General features: G+C 47.9%; 1 protein-coding gene across 1 annotated transcript; it reads left to right on the top strand.

Annotated features, from left to right (window-relative positions):
- The first annotated feature begins 3,190 nt into the window (after window positions 1-3,190).
- LOC104562353 (small ribosomal subunit protein eS6) lies at window positions 3,191-7,659 on the top strand. The gene is made up of 6 exons (XM_062017965.1): window positions 3,191-3,272; window positions 4,046-4,177; window positions 4,838-5,048; window positions 5,267-5,413; window positions 6,564-6,721; window positions 7,543-7,659. The coding sequence occupies exons 1-6, from the start codon at window positions 3,267-3,269 to the stop codon at window positions 7,636-7,638; spliced, it is 750 nt and encodes a 249-aa protein (XP_061873949.1). The 5' UTR covers window positions 3,191-3,266; the 3' UTR covers window positions 7,639-7,659.
- Window positions 7,660-12,275: the final 4,616 nt, after the last annotated feature.

The following is a 12,275-nucleotide window of genomic DNA, read 5'->3' as shown; positions in this document are numbered from 1 at the left end:
CAAGTAGAGTCTGCAGGTTTTCCTACACAAACTTTCTGAGATGTAGGCATCCTTAATTTGAACGCTGAAAGAGCTGTGAGTGTGCTTAAGAAAAGGGGCAGCCTCTTTCAAAATCTGGCCAAAAATGATCAGGGAAGAGTCTTCATCAGTGTTTCTTTTAATGAGCGCACTAAGGGCGTAACTCTGAAAGTTACTAACAGCAAGGATTTCTTGGGCTACACAGGACAGACATAGTTAGTTACAAATGCTTCTAATTTGTTTGACACTCCCACTCCTAGTAATCCAAATTTATCTGAATCTGTAATGCATGAATGAACTGGACAAAGCGTTGTGAGTAAGCTTGACCTTGGGCCTGTTTTGTCTCAGTGTAAGCAGGAAAAAAAAAAAAGCAGCATTTCACTCACTGGCAAAACTCTTGCCTCCAAATACTCTTTCTGGTAGCTCAACAGACAGTGTTCAGGAGAAGATGGCTCTTCCTTGTGTATTTTGTAATTCTCACATGTAAACTAGTTGCAGATCAGTGTTAACATCAAAACCTGATGTGTGTGCACAGAAAGAGGTTGTAAACCAAACTGATGACATATGTGGATGTAAACTGTTAGTGAATTTCAAGTAAGCCCAAGAACTTAGAAAGTTTGTGTTGGAATAACAATTATCCCAGAGAGCCTTCCTTTCATTGCTGCCCTAAGGATGGTGAACTGCAGTCAGTTGTGCTGAGGAGATGCTGTCTTGCACCTTTCACCCAGCTATAAAACGGTTACAGATAGTTTGTGTGCTCATGTCAAAGTGGCTGGCTTTTTACAATTATAACAACAAATGGGGTCTTAAAGGCTTAAAATCGGGATTCTTTAGTGACAAAGGTTTTCTTTATGAATTATGATATATTCTGGCATATTACCACGACATAGCAACTTTCAAAACCCCGTAGGTATAGATAGGAGAGTGATGTGGCTGCAGTATTGGCACAGTAGTAGGTATCAGCTTTGACATGTTACTAGAAGCACCTGGATGTTACAGTTATATCTCGTCTTACATAACTCCAGTTTCGCCAATACAATTTTCATGGAAAAGATTTTATTTAGTATATGTGTCTTCAGCTACATTCGTTTCGCAAGTAAGGTAGTCTTGTCCCTAGTGGAGTTTCACATTGGTTAAGCTCGTGCTACATTGCACTTGTAAATGAGTAATTTTATTACATTGTAACTGTGAATTGATGGCTTTTTTTATTGCTGCAGCTAGAACAATATACCTTTCATTGAATTTACTGCTTTCTTTGAATAACTACAACATAGGGGATATTTTCAAAATATATATTAAATTAGATCATAGAAATTATATTTTTAAAACAAAATGTTAAAATGTCTCTTTTAAAGACTCTTAATCCAATAATTATCTCAGTGCACGTAACTTTATTTCATTAAATGGTAAGCAAGTTGTCTTATTCACACAACTGTACATTTTCAGCAAAGGTGGGTTTTGGGTGGGTTGTTCTATTTTTCTTCTTTCAACTAATAAAAACCTTAAGGTGCCTTCTGTAAATTGGCTTTTCACTATGGACCTTTCTGAAATTGAATGGTTGACTCAGACTCCAGTTCTGTATTCTACTATGTTGTATATTGTGATATGTACAAGGAGAGAAATGGATGGGTTTTTGTGTTCTTTCAGTCTGCATCAATCAATGGTGCAAATAAAAGGGATTGTTTCCTGTTTCTAGAAGCACATTAAACTCCTTTTCGGAGCTTAAAATTATTGTAATAAGGATGAAAGGTTGTAGTGTGAATAAATTATGAATTTATTGAGTGAGCTGGGAGGTTTTCTTTAGTGCAATAAAATTTGCACTAGTTTAGAGACTGTTTTGAACTGTAGAAAATGGCATCCATTTACTGCGCTTGGATTAACAAGTGTTTCTCTGTAACCTTTTTGTACATTTGACAAGTTTCCTGACCTTAAAAGGACACTCTGCATATTCTAGATCGATATCCTAGACTAAGAAACAATTTTAAATGCATTTCCCCAAATAAAATATGTATGCATCCTGTGTAACAATCTCAAGGGTTCACCTTTTTCTTTTTTTCCTTGGAACTTGCCTGCCTGACAGCGTTTAACCCTAAATGCAGATTCAGCCTCTGGTTTGCCAAAAGCGGAGACTTTTGACTGACTCATTGAGGAATTGTTTCATAGTACCTCAATGACTTCTGAATAGTTTGAAAGAGCAGGAACAGTTGGGGCAGGGGAAGAGGAAGTGCTTGCATTTGAGGAATCCCTAAAGATGCATGAATACACAATTTGGGTTTGAAGCTGGAGGGAGGAATTCTTCACAGCTCTGTAGAGATAAACTTCTCCTGTCTAGCAAAAGGAGAATAGGAAGAGTCACTAACTAGCCAAGCTCCTATAAGGTCTGATGAGGTCCAAGAAGGAAGAGAAAGGTCTTGCCTTAGGGTAAAAATAACTACATGCACCAGTGCAGGATGGGGGCAGAGGGGCTAGTGAGTAGATGGATACAAAAAGCCTGGAATTCCAGCTGGACACCAACCTGACCATGAGCCAGCAGAGCAACCTCATAGCAAAGCAAGTAGAGGGTCCTGGACTTAACCGGGCAAGACCACTGCCTTTAGGTGGAGGCAAGTGATCTGTCCTGGAAGGTGAGACGTGTCCAGGTGCAATGTCCAAAGCTGGAAGGGCCAGAATGAGAGACTTGGACATCCAGGAAGGACTTCAGTGAAGGGCCACAAGCTCTTGAAGAGCTTGGAGCATCTGTTACACAAGAGGAGGCTGATGGAACTGCAACTGTTCAGCCTGGACAGAGCTTGCAGGGAGGAAGAAGCTCTAAGTAGCGTCTAATAGCTGATGGTGTGGGTGGGGAGTAGACAAGATGGACTGTCACGGTGGTGTGCCAGAAGAGGCCATGGGCATAAACTTGAACTACAGGAAGGTCTACTTAAGTGTTTCAGCCGTGAGTGTGGTGAAACATGGGAACAGGCTGCTGGAAGGCTGTGGAATCTCCATCCGTCAAAAAACACTGAGACCTGCTGGACGCCGCCCTGTTCCGCACGGCTCTGTCGGCAGCCGTCCCGCGCCGCTCCCCAGGCCCCGCGGCGAGCCGCCGCCGGCAGCCAAGCCCCGCCCCGCGCCTGGCGAAGCCTCGGTCGCCATTGGGCGGCCACGGTCACGCGGGCCACGGGCGGTGCGGCTCTCGCGAGAACTGCAGCGTGTATGTGAGGGCTGCGGGCGGAAGTGCGGCCTTTTCTTGCAGCGGCGCGGCGAAGATGAAGGTGAATACGCGCGGGCGGCCGCCGCGGCCGCAGGGAGCATTCGCGGTCCCCCGCGACAGATGGCTCCGGCGCTTCGTGCGGAGCCGCTGGCGGGGGCCGATGGTCCCTGATGGCGGGGCTGGGGCCCCTTAGCGACGCGGATGCGAGCGGATTGTTGGCAGGGCGCGATGGCGGCCGGGGGAGTCAGGGTTCCGGAAGCGACCGTCCCTGAGCTCCGGAGACCTTTTGCGAGCGCGAGGCCCGCGCTGTCCGTACCGGGCCTGGTAGGGAGGCCTCGCTTGTGCCAGAGCTGGCCCCGTGCCGCTCTCGGGTCGTCACTCGAGGGGGAGGTGCTGGAAAGCGGCCCCGACGCCGAGGGTTTCGACCAGCCCCCCCACGAAGTACGAGTCGTTACCAGCGGCGAGCGTCGCTTGCTTTAGTGTCCTCGGTGCAGGGTCTTAAGACCTTGTGTACTGCGAAGGGTTTGCAGCAGAAGAGGGAACAGGCTTCTGCCGCCCTCACCTTAACGTGCTCGGTCCCAGCCTGTTCGAAGGTGGTCAGGTTCTAGCTATGGTAAAGGCAGGTTTCTGTGCAACTGACTGCCGGCCTGGCCAGCGCTCTGAGCGTCGTGGCAGAGGCAAGTTGTGGCACATACACGTTCACATAAACGGCTGGGAATTTCAGCTTTGAAAAGCTGAGACGAAGCCAGCAGATAAATGCTGACGGTCCGTTAAAGTGCACCATAAGAAGTTTAAAACAGTGCTGGTTTTTTTTCTTTCTTTTTTTTTTTTTAGTTGAACATCTCTTTCCCAGCCACTGGCTGCCAGAAGCTCATTGAAGTTGATGATGAGCGCAAGCTCAGAACATTCTACGAGAAACGGATGGCCACGGAGGTCGCGGCTGATTCTCTGGGAGAGGAGTGGAAGGTAAGAGGGCCAGAAGGGCGTGTCAGAGCTACACTTGGGGAGCTTAAACTGCAGGTGTTCTCCGGTGTCGCACGAGGATTGCGTGCGTGGTGTGCGTTTTGCAGGTGTGTGAAAAGCTTCCCTGGCTGCATGTACTGAAGCGAGTGATTAGACTAGCCTGTTCTGCCCTTTTGAGTTAGCAGAGCGCTTTCTGTTTGGTTTGATTTTTTTAAGCCTGGTGTTTAGGCTTCCTTGTTGCTCTGTGCGGTGGTATTTTTGTTCTTCCTGTCAGTGCTGTCTTCGTCTTCAGGACAACCTAAATCTGTACTATAAAACTGCTGATCCTTTCTGTAGCAAACAGGTTCAACATTGCCTTCATTGCATTTAAACTGCTGCTAGGGTAGGGGACGAAGCACATTGAGCCTGGTGGATGGCCTTGGAATAGTTGAGTGTTAATACTCAGTCCGTCTGAATTTGGGTAAGTTGACCTTTTCCGCTGCTGATGCCGTGAGGAAGGCAATAAATCTCGTCCTGACGTGTTGATGGTAACAGGCTTAGGATTGAAGAAAAGCAAGGGTGGACAAAACTCAGTCTGGTGTAGCTGAAGCAAGATTTTGAGCGGGTAGGAGTTTTAATTTTTGACTTGTGTTACGGAAGAGGTGTGTTTCTGTGCCGTTGTAGGGCTACGTTGTCCGGATCAGCGGTGGCAATGACAAACAAGGCTTCCCCATGAAGCAGGGTGTCCTGACCCACGGCCGCGTCCGCCTCCTCCTCAGCAAGGGCCACTCCTGCTATCGCCCCAGGAGGACGGGAGAGAGGAAGCGCAAGTCCGTTCGGGGCTGCATTGTCGATGCCAACTTGAGTGTTCTCAACTTGGTCATAGTGAAAAAGGGTAAGAGTCTGGATGAAGCGGGCAGTGGGCAGAGCAGCCTGGTGATGTGAAGTGAGCAAAATGGAGCTAGGGCTGGCACTAGCTGGTAAAGCCCAGAGGCTCTCTAGCGTTACCTTGAATTTTCACGCGTTCCAAACTTACAGACAAAATTCAGGAAATAAAGCAGGGGTTCAGCAGATGCGGGACTAATGGGCACGTTTCCACTTACACTTTTGCAGGTGAGAAGGATATTCCTGGGCTGACAGACACAACTGTGCCCCGTCGCCTTGGTCCCAAGAGAGCTAGCAGAATCCGCAAGCTCTTCAACCTGTCCAAGGAGGACGACGTTCGCCAGTATGTTGTGAGGAAGCCTCTGAACAAAGAAGGTAAGAAGTCAGTTTCACAGCTCCCTGGTTTCATGGGTTATCAGCAAGGAAGTGACCAGCCTACTGCAGTGAAGGAAGCGCACCGTAGTAGTAGATCCAGGAGCTGACTGTCCTAGACGGTATTTGAGCTTTGTCAGCTGCAGCTCAGAGAGAAGAAGTGAAGTTTCTTGGTTGTCCTCTTCCATCTCTTCCCGTTCCACCTCCTGTGGCACAGTTGGATTTTAAACGTTTGATGGAACGTGGAGTAACGTCTACTAGTGGTTCTAAGAAAAATCCAAACCCCGTTGTTAGTAAAAGGTTGCATAGGAGGTGGGGTGTCTTTGAAATGCTTTTGTGAGACGGAGGAAACTTTAAGCAGTGCGTGGAAAAGATACCAAGGTTTTTTACTCCTTCCTTATGACAGTCTCCAGCTCACCTTTTCTTCTGAGGGCACCTTCTTACCTAGCACCTGTCTCTTGCAGTGTAAGATTTTAAGTTGGAGTTGATCTGCGTTTGATGGGGGAACGAGAGAGGATGTTTAGCGGAAAGGACACGTGAAAGCTTGCTGAGTAAAAGATTGCTGTTTTCAGCATCATAGGAACTATTCTGTCCGTTAAAGAATGTGGTCCTGGTAGACATCAGGCTGTTGCTTGTAGCTGCTGAAGTTGGGCGGGATTGACATAGCAGAGTCGTGACAGATGTGTGTGGTGTTGTGTTTTGTTTGCCTGTTACGGGCTACGTAGGCGCGGGTTTTTGCAGACACACGTGTCAGTCCGATGGGGAATTAGACTTTTAACAGCAAAAACGTAATGGCTTGTTCTGTAAGCTAGAGAATGAGTTTTCATGTTCTTTAAGTCTGGGGCAAATTACTTAAGGCAGGTCTGCTGAGAAGCTAGGAATTTTCACAGAAATGGGGGGAGGCGGGTGAATTACTTGCACTTGTTGCTGGTAACAAATGATGGGCATTAAGACTGTTTTGTTAATGGCTACATCTGACAGTAGTTGATAGCTTTTTACTGCACCATCTGTCAAGAGGTCGAACTGGACAAGTCACTAGAATAGATGGTGTACTTGGACAGTGTTACCACAACAGTAAATGGAACTTGAACTTGGATGAGGTCTCTTGAGAAGATAACTTGCTAATTCTGCTGATTCATCCTGCTCTTTTTAGGGAAGAAACCCAGAACAAAGGCTCCCAAGATCCAGCGACTTGTGACTCCCCGAGTCCTGCAGCACAAGCGCAGGCGTATTGCTCTGAAGAAGCAGCGCACTCAGAAGAACAAGGAGGAAGCGGCAGAATACGCAAAGCTCTTGGCCAAGAGAATGAAGGTGCGTTTGCCCTTAGCTCAGCAGCATGGCACATCTCGTGTCCCAGAATCCAGGGCTTTGGTAAACTTGGCCGTACGCTTAGAGCTGCTCTGTACCTAGCGTGTTTTGACTAGGAATGCCTGAATGTGAGCATGAATGAGCATGGCCAGTCACGTGTTTTTGTGAGCATTTCTATCAATTTTGCCAGCCCTGGAATGGTAGAAATTGCTCTCCTTCAGAGCAGCTTCTTTCACTGAGAGCTGATGTTGAAGAAAACAAGGAGTGGTTATTGCCTGTGAAGATAGATGAGTTTTGCAGCTGCAGTTTTAGTTCAGATGAAGTCTAGTTTAACTTGTGTGCCCAAGCATTTTGAGTGATTGTGTGGAGAAATGTGATCCGCAGTTGACCTGGATGGAAAGTAACTTGGCAGGAAGCTGTTTGTTTTGGATGAGTTTGCTCTTGCACCGGGACCAGCAGCGACTGACAGAGCGCTATTGTTGGAACGCTTTGCACAGCACCTGAGTGTTTCCACGACTTGCAGACAGAAGCAGGGTAGACAGACCTCTGGTGTGTTGTGAACTCCCTGTTGGTATTTTGACTAATTTTGGAGCACTGGTCTGTGGTGTTGAAAGGCATGGGTCTGCACGGGTTTGGGTGCTTGTAAAATTCCTCTGATCTGTGAAGAATGGAAACAGTCTTTTGCTGTATTGACTCAAAAGAATCTGTTCTTGCTGGTAGCTTCCTTTTGAGTTGCGTTTGCCTCGGTTTGTTCCTTTGTGGCTGTTTTGAAGTGCTTGATATGCAACATCCCAGGGCTCACTTTGTGCCTCTTTGTTTTTCAGGAAGCCAAGGAGAAACGCCAGGAGCAGATTGCAAAGAGGCGCCGACTTTCTTCATTGAGAGCATCTACATCTAAGTCTGAGTCAAGTCAGAAGTAAAGATGTACGTGATACTAAAAATGAACCTGTTTTGTGGTTAACTTTCAGGATGAGACTTTGTGGTGCACGCTGTTACTGGCCACCTCCTAAAGTAAATGCTAGTTTAGCCTAACTGCATCATGCAGATCAAACTGGAACCACAAACCTTGATCTTGATTCAGTTGTCTTTTGGGAACTTCCAAAGTGCGTTCGTGCCTTAGTGAGAAGTTCCAATTTACATTGACTCTGTGCATGCACATTCATGTTTCTGCAAGCAAGATCTACCTGTAACAGGAGGATCCCGTGTAATGGCTCAGGCAGTGCCTTTTCCCAGTTTAAACCTAGCTGGCAACCACCAAGCTCTGCTGCCGTTCACTCACTCCTCCCCACCTCGGCAGGATGGGGAGGAGGGTTGGGAGGAAAAGGTAAAGCTTTGTGGATTGGGATGAGGACAAAATTTAATAGAAGGGCACAAGGAGAAAACAAACGGCCGTAATGACAGCAAAGGCACACACAAAAACAAGCAATGGCAGCTCCCACCCATGGTGTGCTGAGTGTGACCTCAACATGCCTGCTTGTGGCATCTGGTGAAAGTTAACCCTATCCCCACCACACCAGGACAGCCCCCAGGAACTAAAGCTAATCTTCAGGAGCTGTGTGTAGAACTCACTTGGTACTCTGTTTACTTGAGGGGTTTTTTGTTTTGTTGGGTTTTTTTTACTTTCAAGTACAGGACAGCCTTTCCACATGGAGAATGATGTTGCTTCCTTTTGATGTGTAAGGTTGGTAAAATGTAAAGCCTTCAGCTGATTTTTTGGCAGAATTTTTTGTAAATAAGTCAGGCCCTGGAACAGGCGCCCCAGGGAATGGTCACAGCACCAAGCCTGCCGGAGCTGGAGAAGCACGGTGATACTCTTAGTCATACAGTTTAGTTAAGGGCAATGGGAACTCTGTTCTGAGTTAAGAATACATGTCAAGGGTTTGATGTCAACAGTGGTCTCTGGCTGACTAGGGTCGTTGCAGTTATTCGTGAAATGGCAGTCAAGATACAGCTCAGTTTTTGTTAAGATCGGTGCTTCTGTTTCCAGCATAAAAACCCCAGTACGTGAAGCTTTATCAGAACCTTGGAAGTTATGTAGCCTTTGAGTTGCTTCCTGCGTGTGTGCCTGGCGAGGCTCTTCAAATCGTGGCCCCACCTGACTTCCTAGAAGTAGCTTTTTAAATACACCAGGTATGGAATGTGGACTCTGGGAAATCAGAGTTGCAGAACAAACACACGGCTTGCCGGTAGGCACAGGGGGACCAAATTGCTGTCCTGGAGCTTCTCGTTTGTGTGAGGGTGAAGGGCTGCTGCTCTCTTGACAAGGACCTGCCAAAGCAGTTACTTCAGGCATCCATTTAAGCTGTCCCTTGCAGCAGAACTGTTTACGTGGAAGAAGAACAGACTGGTTTTGAATTGATGAATCACCTACATAATCAGAAAAGGCAAAGAGGGTTGGCAGTAGTAGTTAGGGGCTAAGAGTGCCGACAAGCTTTCATGACATTTAACAAGGGTACCGTTTTATCCAAGATGAAACTAGATGCACCGGTGTTTCGGGTTTTTCCACAGAGGCCGTGCTCAAGACCTACAGCTTCATTTTAAACAAGAGGTTCTTTTCTCTTAGTAGTGGAGGTAGCCCTACAGGGCCGGTTAAACCTGAGCTTCGGTAAAATCAAAAGTACACCTTTCACACAAATGCACTTTTAATGTTAGTCTCTCGGCTGCACAGATTGGTGGGGAGAAAAGGCGGATAAATCTCTGTGCCACCTGGTGTGCCTCACGCGAGATCCTTAACTTGCTTACCAAAAGCCAACACCTGCAGCACAACTGTTTACTGTAAAGAATATGTTATGCACGGGCACTGTCAAGCAAAGGGTGGGGGGGGGTCTCACCTTCAGGTACAAGAAGGAGCACTTGCTGAATTCACAGTGCTGAGGACCCTTGTGGTCATCTGCAGCAGAGAAGTGTGTGTGGCTCATCTCACACTGCCCGCCTCCTCTTTTGGATCCTACACGGTGCCCTTAAGGGGCACTTAACTCTGGTCAGGATCACCAGGCACTGAGACTGGTGTCCTGTAAGAGGCCAGGCTTTGAACAAGGCCGTCCTGCTGCTAGCAAGTCTCTCTCCAAAGCAGCACAACGAGTACCCAGTTGTATTGATGGGTAAGAAAAGGGGGTGCTTGTTCTTGCCGGACACTCAGAACATGTGACCTGCTCAGAGTCAAGTACAGAGCCTAATCGTCAAGAACAGAAACCCCTTTCCTGCACTGCTTCTCATCACTTTTCCTCGAATCTTCCTTTGTGGTTGCTCTGCTATTTCCGTCTCTAGGCCTGGGTTTTTAAGTGCAAATCAGACATGTGACTTACTTAGAATTGTAGAATCACAGAACAGCTGTGTTGGAAGGGTTCTTGATCATACAGTCACAGAGTGGTAGGGGCTGGAAGGGACCTTTAGATATCGTCTAGTCCAACCCCCCTGCCAGCGAGAAGCGCTGTGCGGCGACTGTCCCATGGTCCAACACACAGCTCGCGGTAGCAGCCGGGGCTGCACGGCCCGTCCTGTCGCTGTTTGGGAAGCACGCTCAGGCGGAGTTACTCAGGCATTGCCGACAAACATCAGCTCTAGGTCCACCCTGAACCAACGCGAGCAGCGTACTCATGGCTTTCCCGCATTGACGCTGTCGGTTCTGTGATGGATGCTGCAGCCCCCTCAGTCTCTCCCTGCGACTGCTGCTTGTCCTTAAATCAAACAGCACTTTCCTATTGTATGAGGAGGAAGTGGATGAGAGCTGCCCCACAGTCATAGACCCTGGTACTCCTGGGGAATGTCAACCACCCTGATATTTGCTGCCAAAGCCACACAGCCAAACACACTCAGTCCACGATGTTACTACAGAATGCTGATAACTTCCTCTCACAGGTGGTTGAGGAATGAACAGGAACAGCTGTGCTGCTGGACCTGGTGTTGACAAAGAGTCTAGTAAGGGTTGTGAAGGTTGGAGGCAACCTCAGCTGCAGCGACCATGAGATGATACAATTCAACCACCTGTGTAGAAGACACGGGACACAAATCAGGACCATGACCCTGGATTTCAGGCAAGCCGACTTTGGCCTCTTCCCCAAGGTGCTTGGATGGATCTCATGGGATAAGTTCCTAGAAAGTGGAAGTACCCAAGAGAGCTGGTAAATCTTCAAGTACCACTTCCTCCAAGCCCAGGATCAGTGTGTCCCAATATATGGGAAAGCAGGAAAAGGAGGCCTCCATGGATGAGCAAGGATCTGCTGGGACAACTCAGATGGCAGAAAGCAGCCATCTGTGAGAGGTGGAAACAGGCGCTGGCTTCTTGGGAAGAGTATAGGGACACTGCCAGAGCATTCAGGGGTGCAGCCTGAATTACTAACAGGAAAGTAAAGGAAAATAAGGGTTTTTTCAGGTACATCAGAAGCAAAAGGGAGACGAGGAGGAATGTGGGTCTACTGCTGGGTGCCCTGGTGACAGACGATGCAGAGAAAGCCAAACTACTGAATGTCTTCTTTACTTCAGTTTTTAGAGCCAAGGCCAGTTCACAGGAAGCCCAGTCCAGCAAGGATAATAGGATGGCCTGGACAGCAAAGGACTTGCCCTGGGTGGAAGAGGTTAAAGACTTGTTGGCCAAGCTTAAGGCTCATAAGTCAATGTGTCCAGATGGGATGCATCCTAGAGTGCTGAGGGAGCTGGCTGATGTGGTTGCCAAGCTGCTCTCCATTTTTTAACAATCACGGAGGACAGACGAGGTGCCTGAGGACTGGAGAAAGGCCAGTGTCACTCCAGTCTTCAAAAAGGGCAGGACACAGGTGGGTGCACTTCCTGTGTGACCCGATCTAGGTGGACCTGCTTGGGAGGGGGGTTGGACTAGACGATATCTAAAGGTCCCTTCCAGCCCCTACCACTCTGTGACTGTATGATCAAGAACCCTTCCAACACAGCTGTTCTGTGATTCTACAATTCTAAGTAAGTCACATGTCTGATTTGCACTTAAAAACCCAGGCCTAGAGACGGAAATAGCAGAGCAACCACAAAGGAAGATTCGAGGAAAAGTGATGAGAAGCAGTGCAGGAAAGGGGTTTCTGTTCTTGACGATTAGGCTCTGTACTTGACTCTGAGCAGGTCACATGTTCTGAGTGTCCGGCAAGAACAAGCACCCCCTTTTCTTACCCATCAATACAACTGGGTACTCGTTGTGCTGCTTTGGAGAGAGACTTGCTAGCAGCAGGACGGCCTTGTTCAAAGCCTGGCCTCTTACAGGACACCAGTCTCAGTGCCTGGTGATCCTGACCAGAGTTAAGTGCCCCTTAAGGGCACCGTGTAGGATCCAAAAGAGGAGGCGGGCAGTGTGAGATGAGCCACACACACTTCTCTGCTGCAGATGACCACAAGGGTCCTCAGCACTGTGAATTCAGCAAGTGCTCCTTCTTGTACCTGAAGGTGAGACCCCCCCCCCACCCTTTGCTTGACAGTGCCCGTGCATAACATATTCTTTACAGTAAACAGTTGTGCTGCAGGTGTTGGCTTTTGGTAAGCAAGTTAAGGATCTCGCGTGAGGCACACCAGGTGGCACAGAGATTTATCCGCCTTTTCT

This window comes from Colius striatus, chromosome Z (assembly GCF_028858725.1).
Source record: "Colius striatus isolate bColStr4 chromosome Z, bColStr4.1.hap1, whole genome shotgun sequence".
In the NCBI taxonomy this organism is placed as follows: domain Eukaryota; kingdom Metazoa; phylum Chordata; class Aves; order Coliiformes; family Coliidae; genus Colius; species Colius striatus.
The sequence above is the reverse complement of the archived record's forward strand: the minus strand, read 5'-3'. Positions and strand labels throughout refer to the sequence as shown.

Bases quoted from the DNA above. Each gene is read 5' to 3' on its own strand.
- LOC104562353 (XM_062017965.1), top strand. The intron at 4,178-4,837 runs GTAAGAGGGCCA...GTGCCGTTGTAG, and splicing joins CTCTGGGAGAGGAGTGGAAG to GGCTACGTTGTCCGGATCAG. The intron at 5,414-6,563 runs GTAAGAAGTCAG...TGCTCTTTTTAG, and splicing joins GAAGCCTCTGAACAAAGAAG to GGAAGAAACCCAGAACAAAG.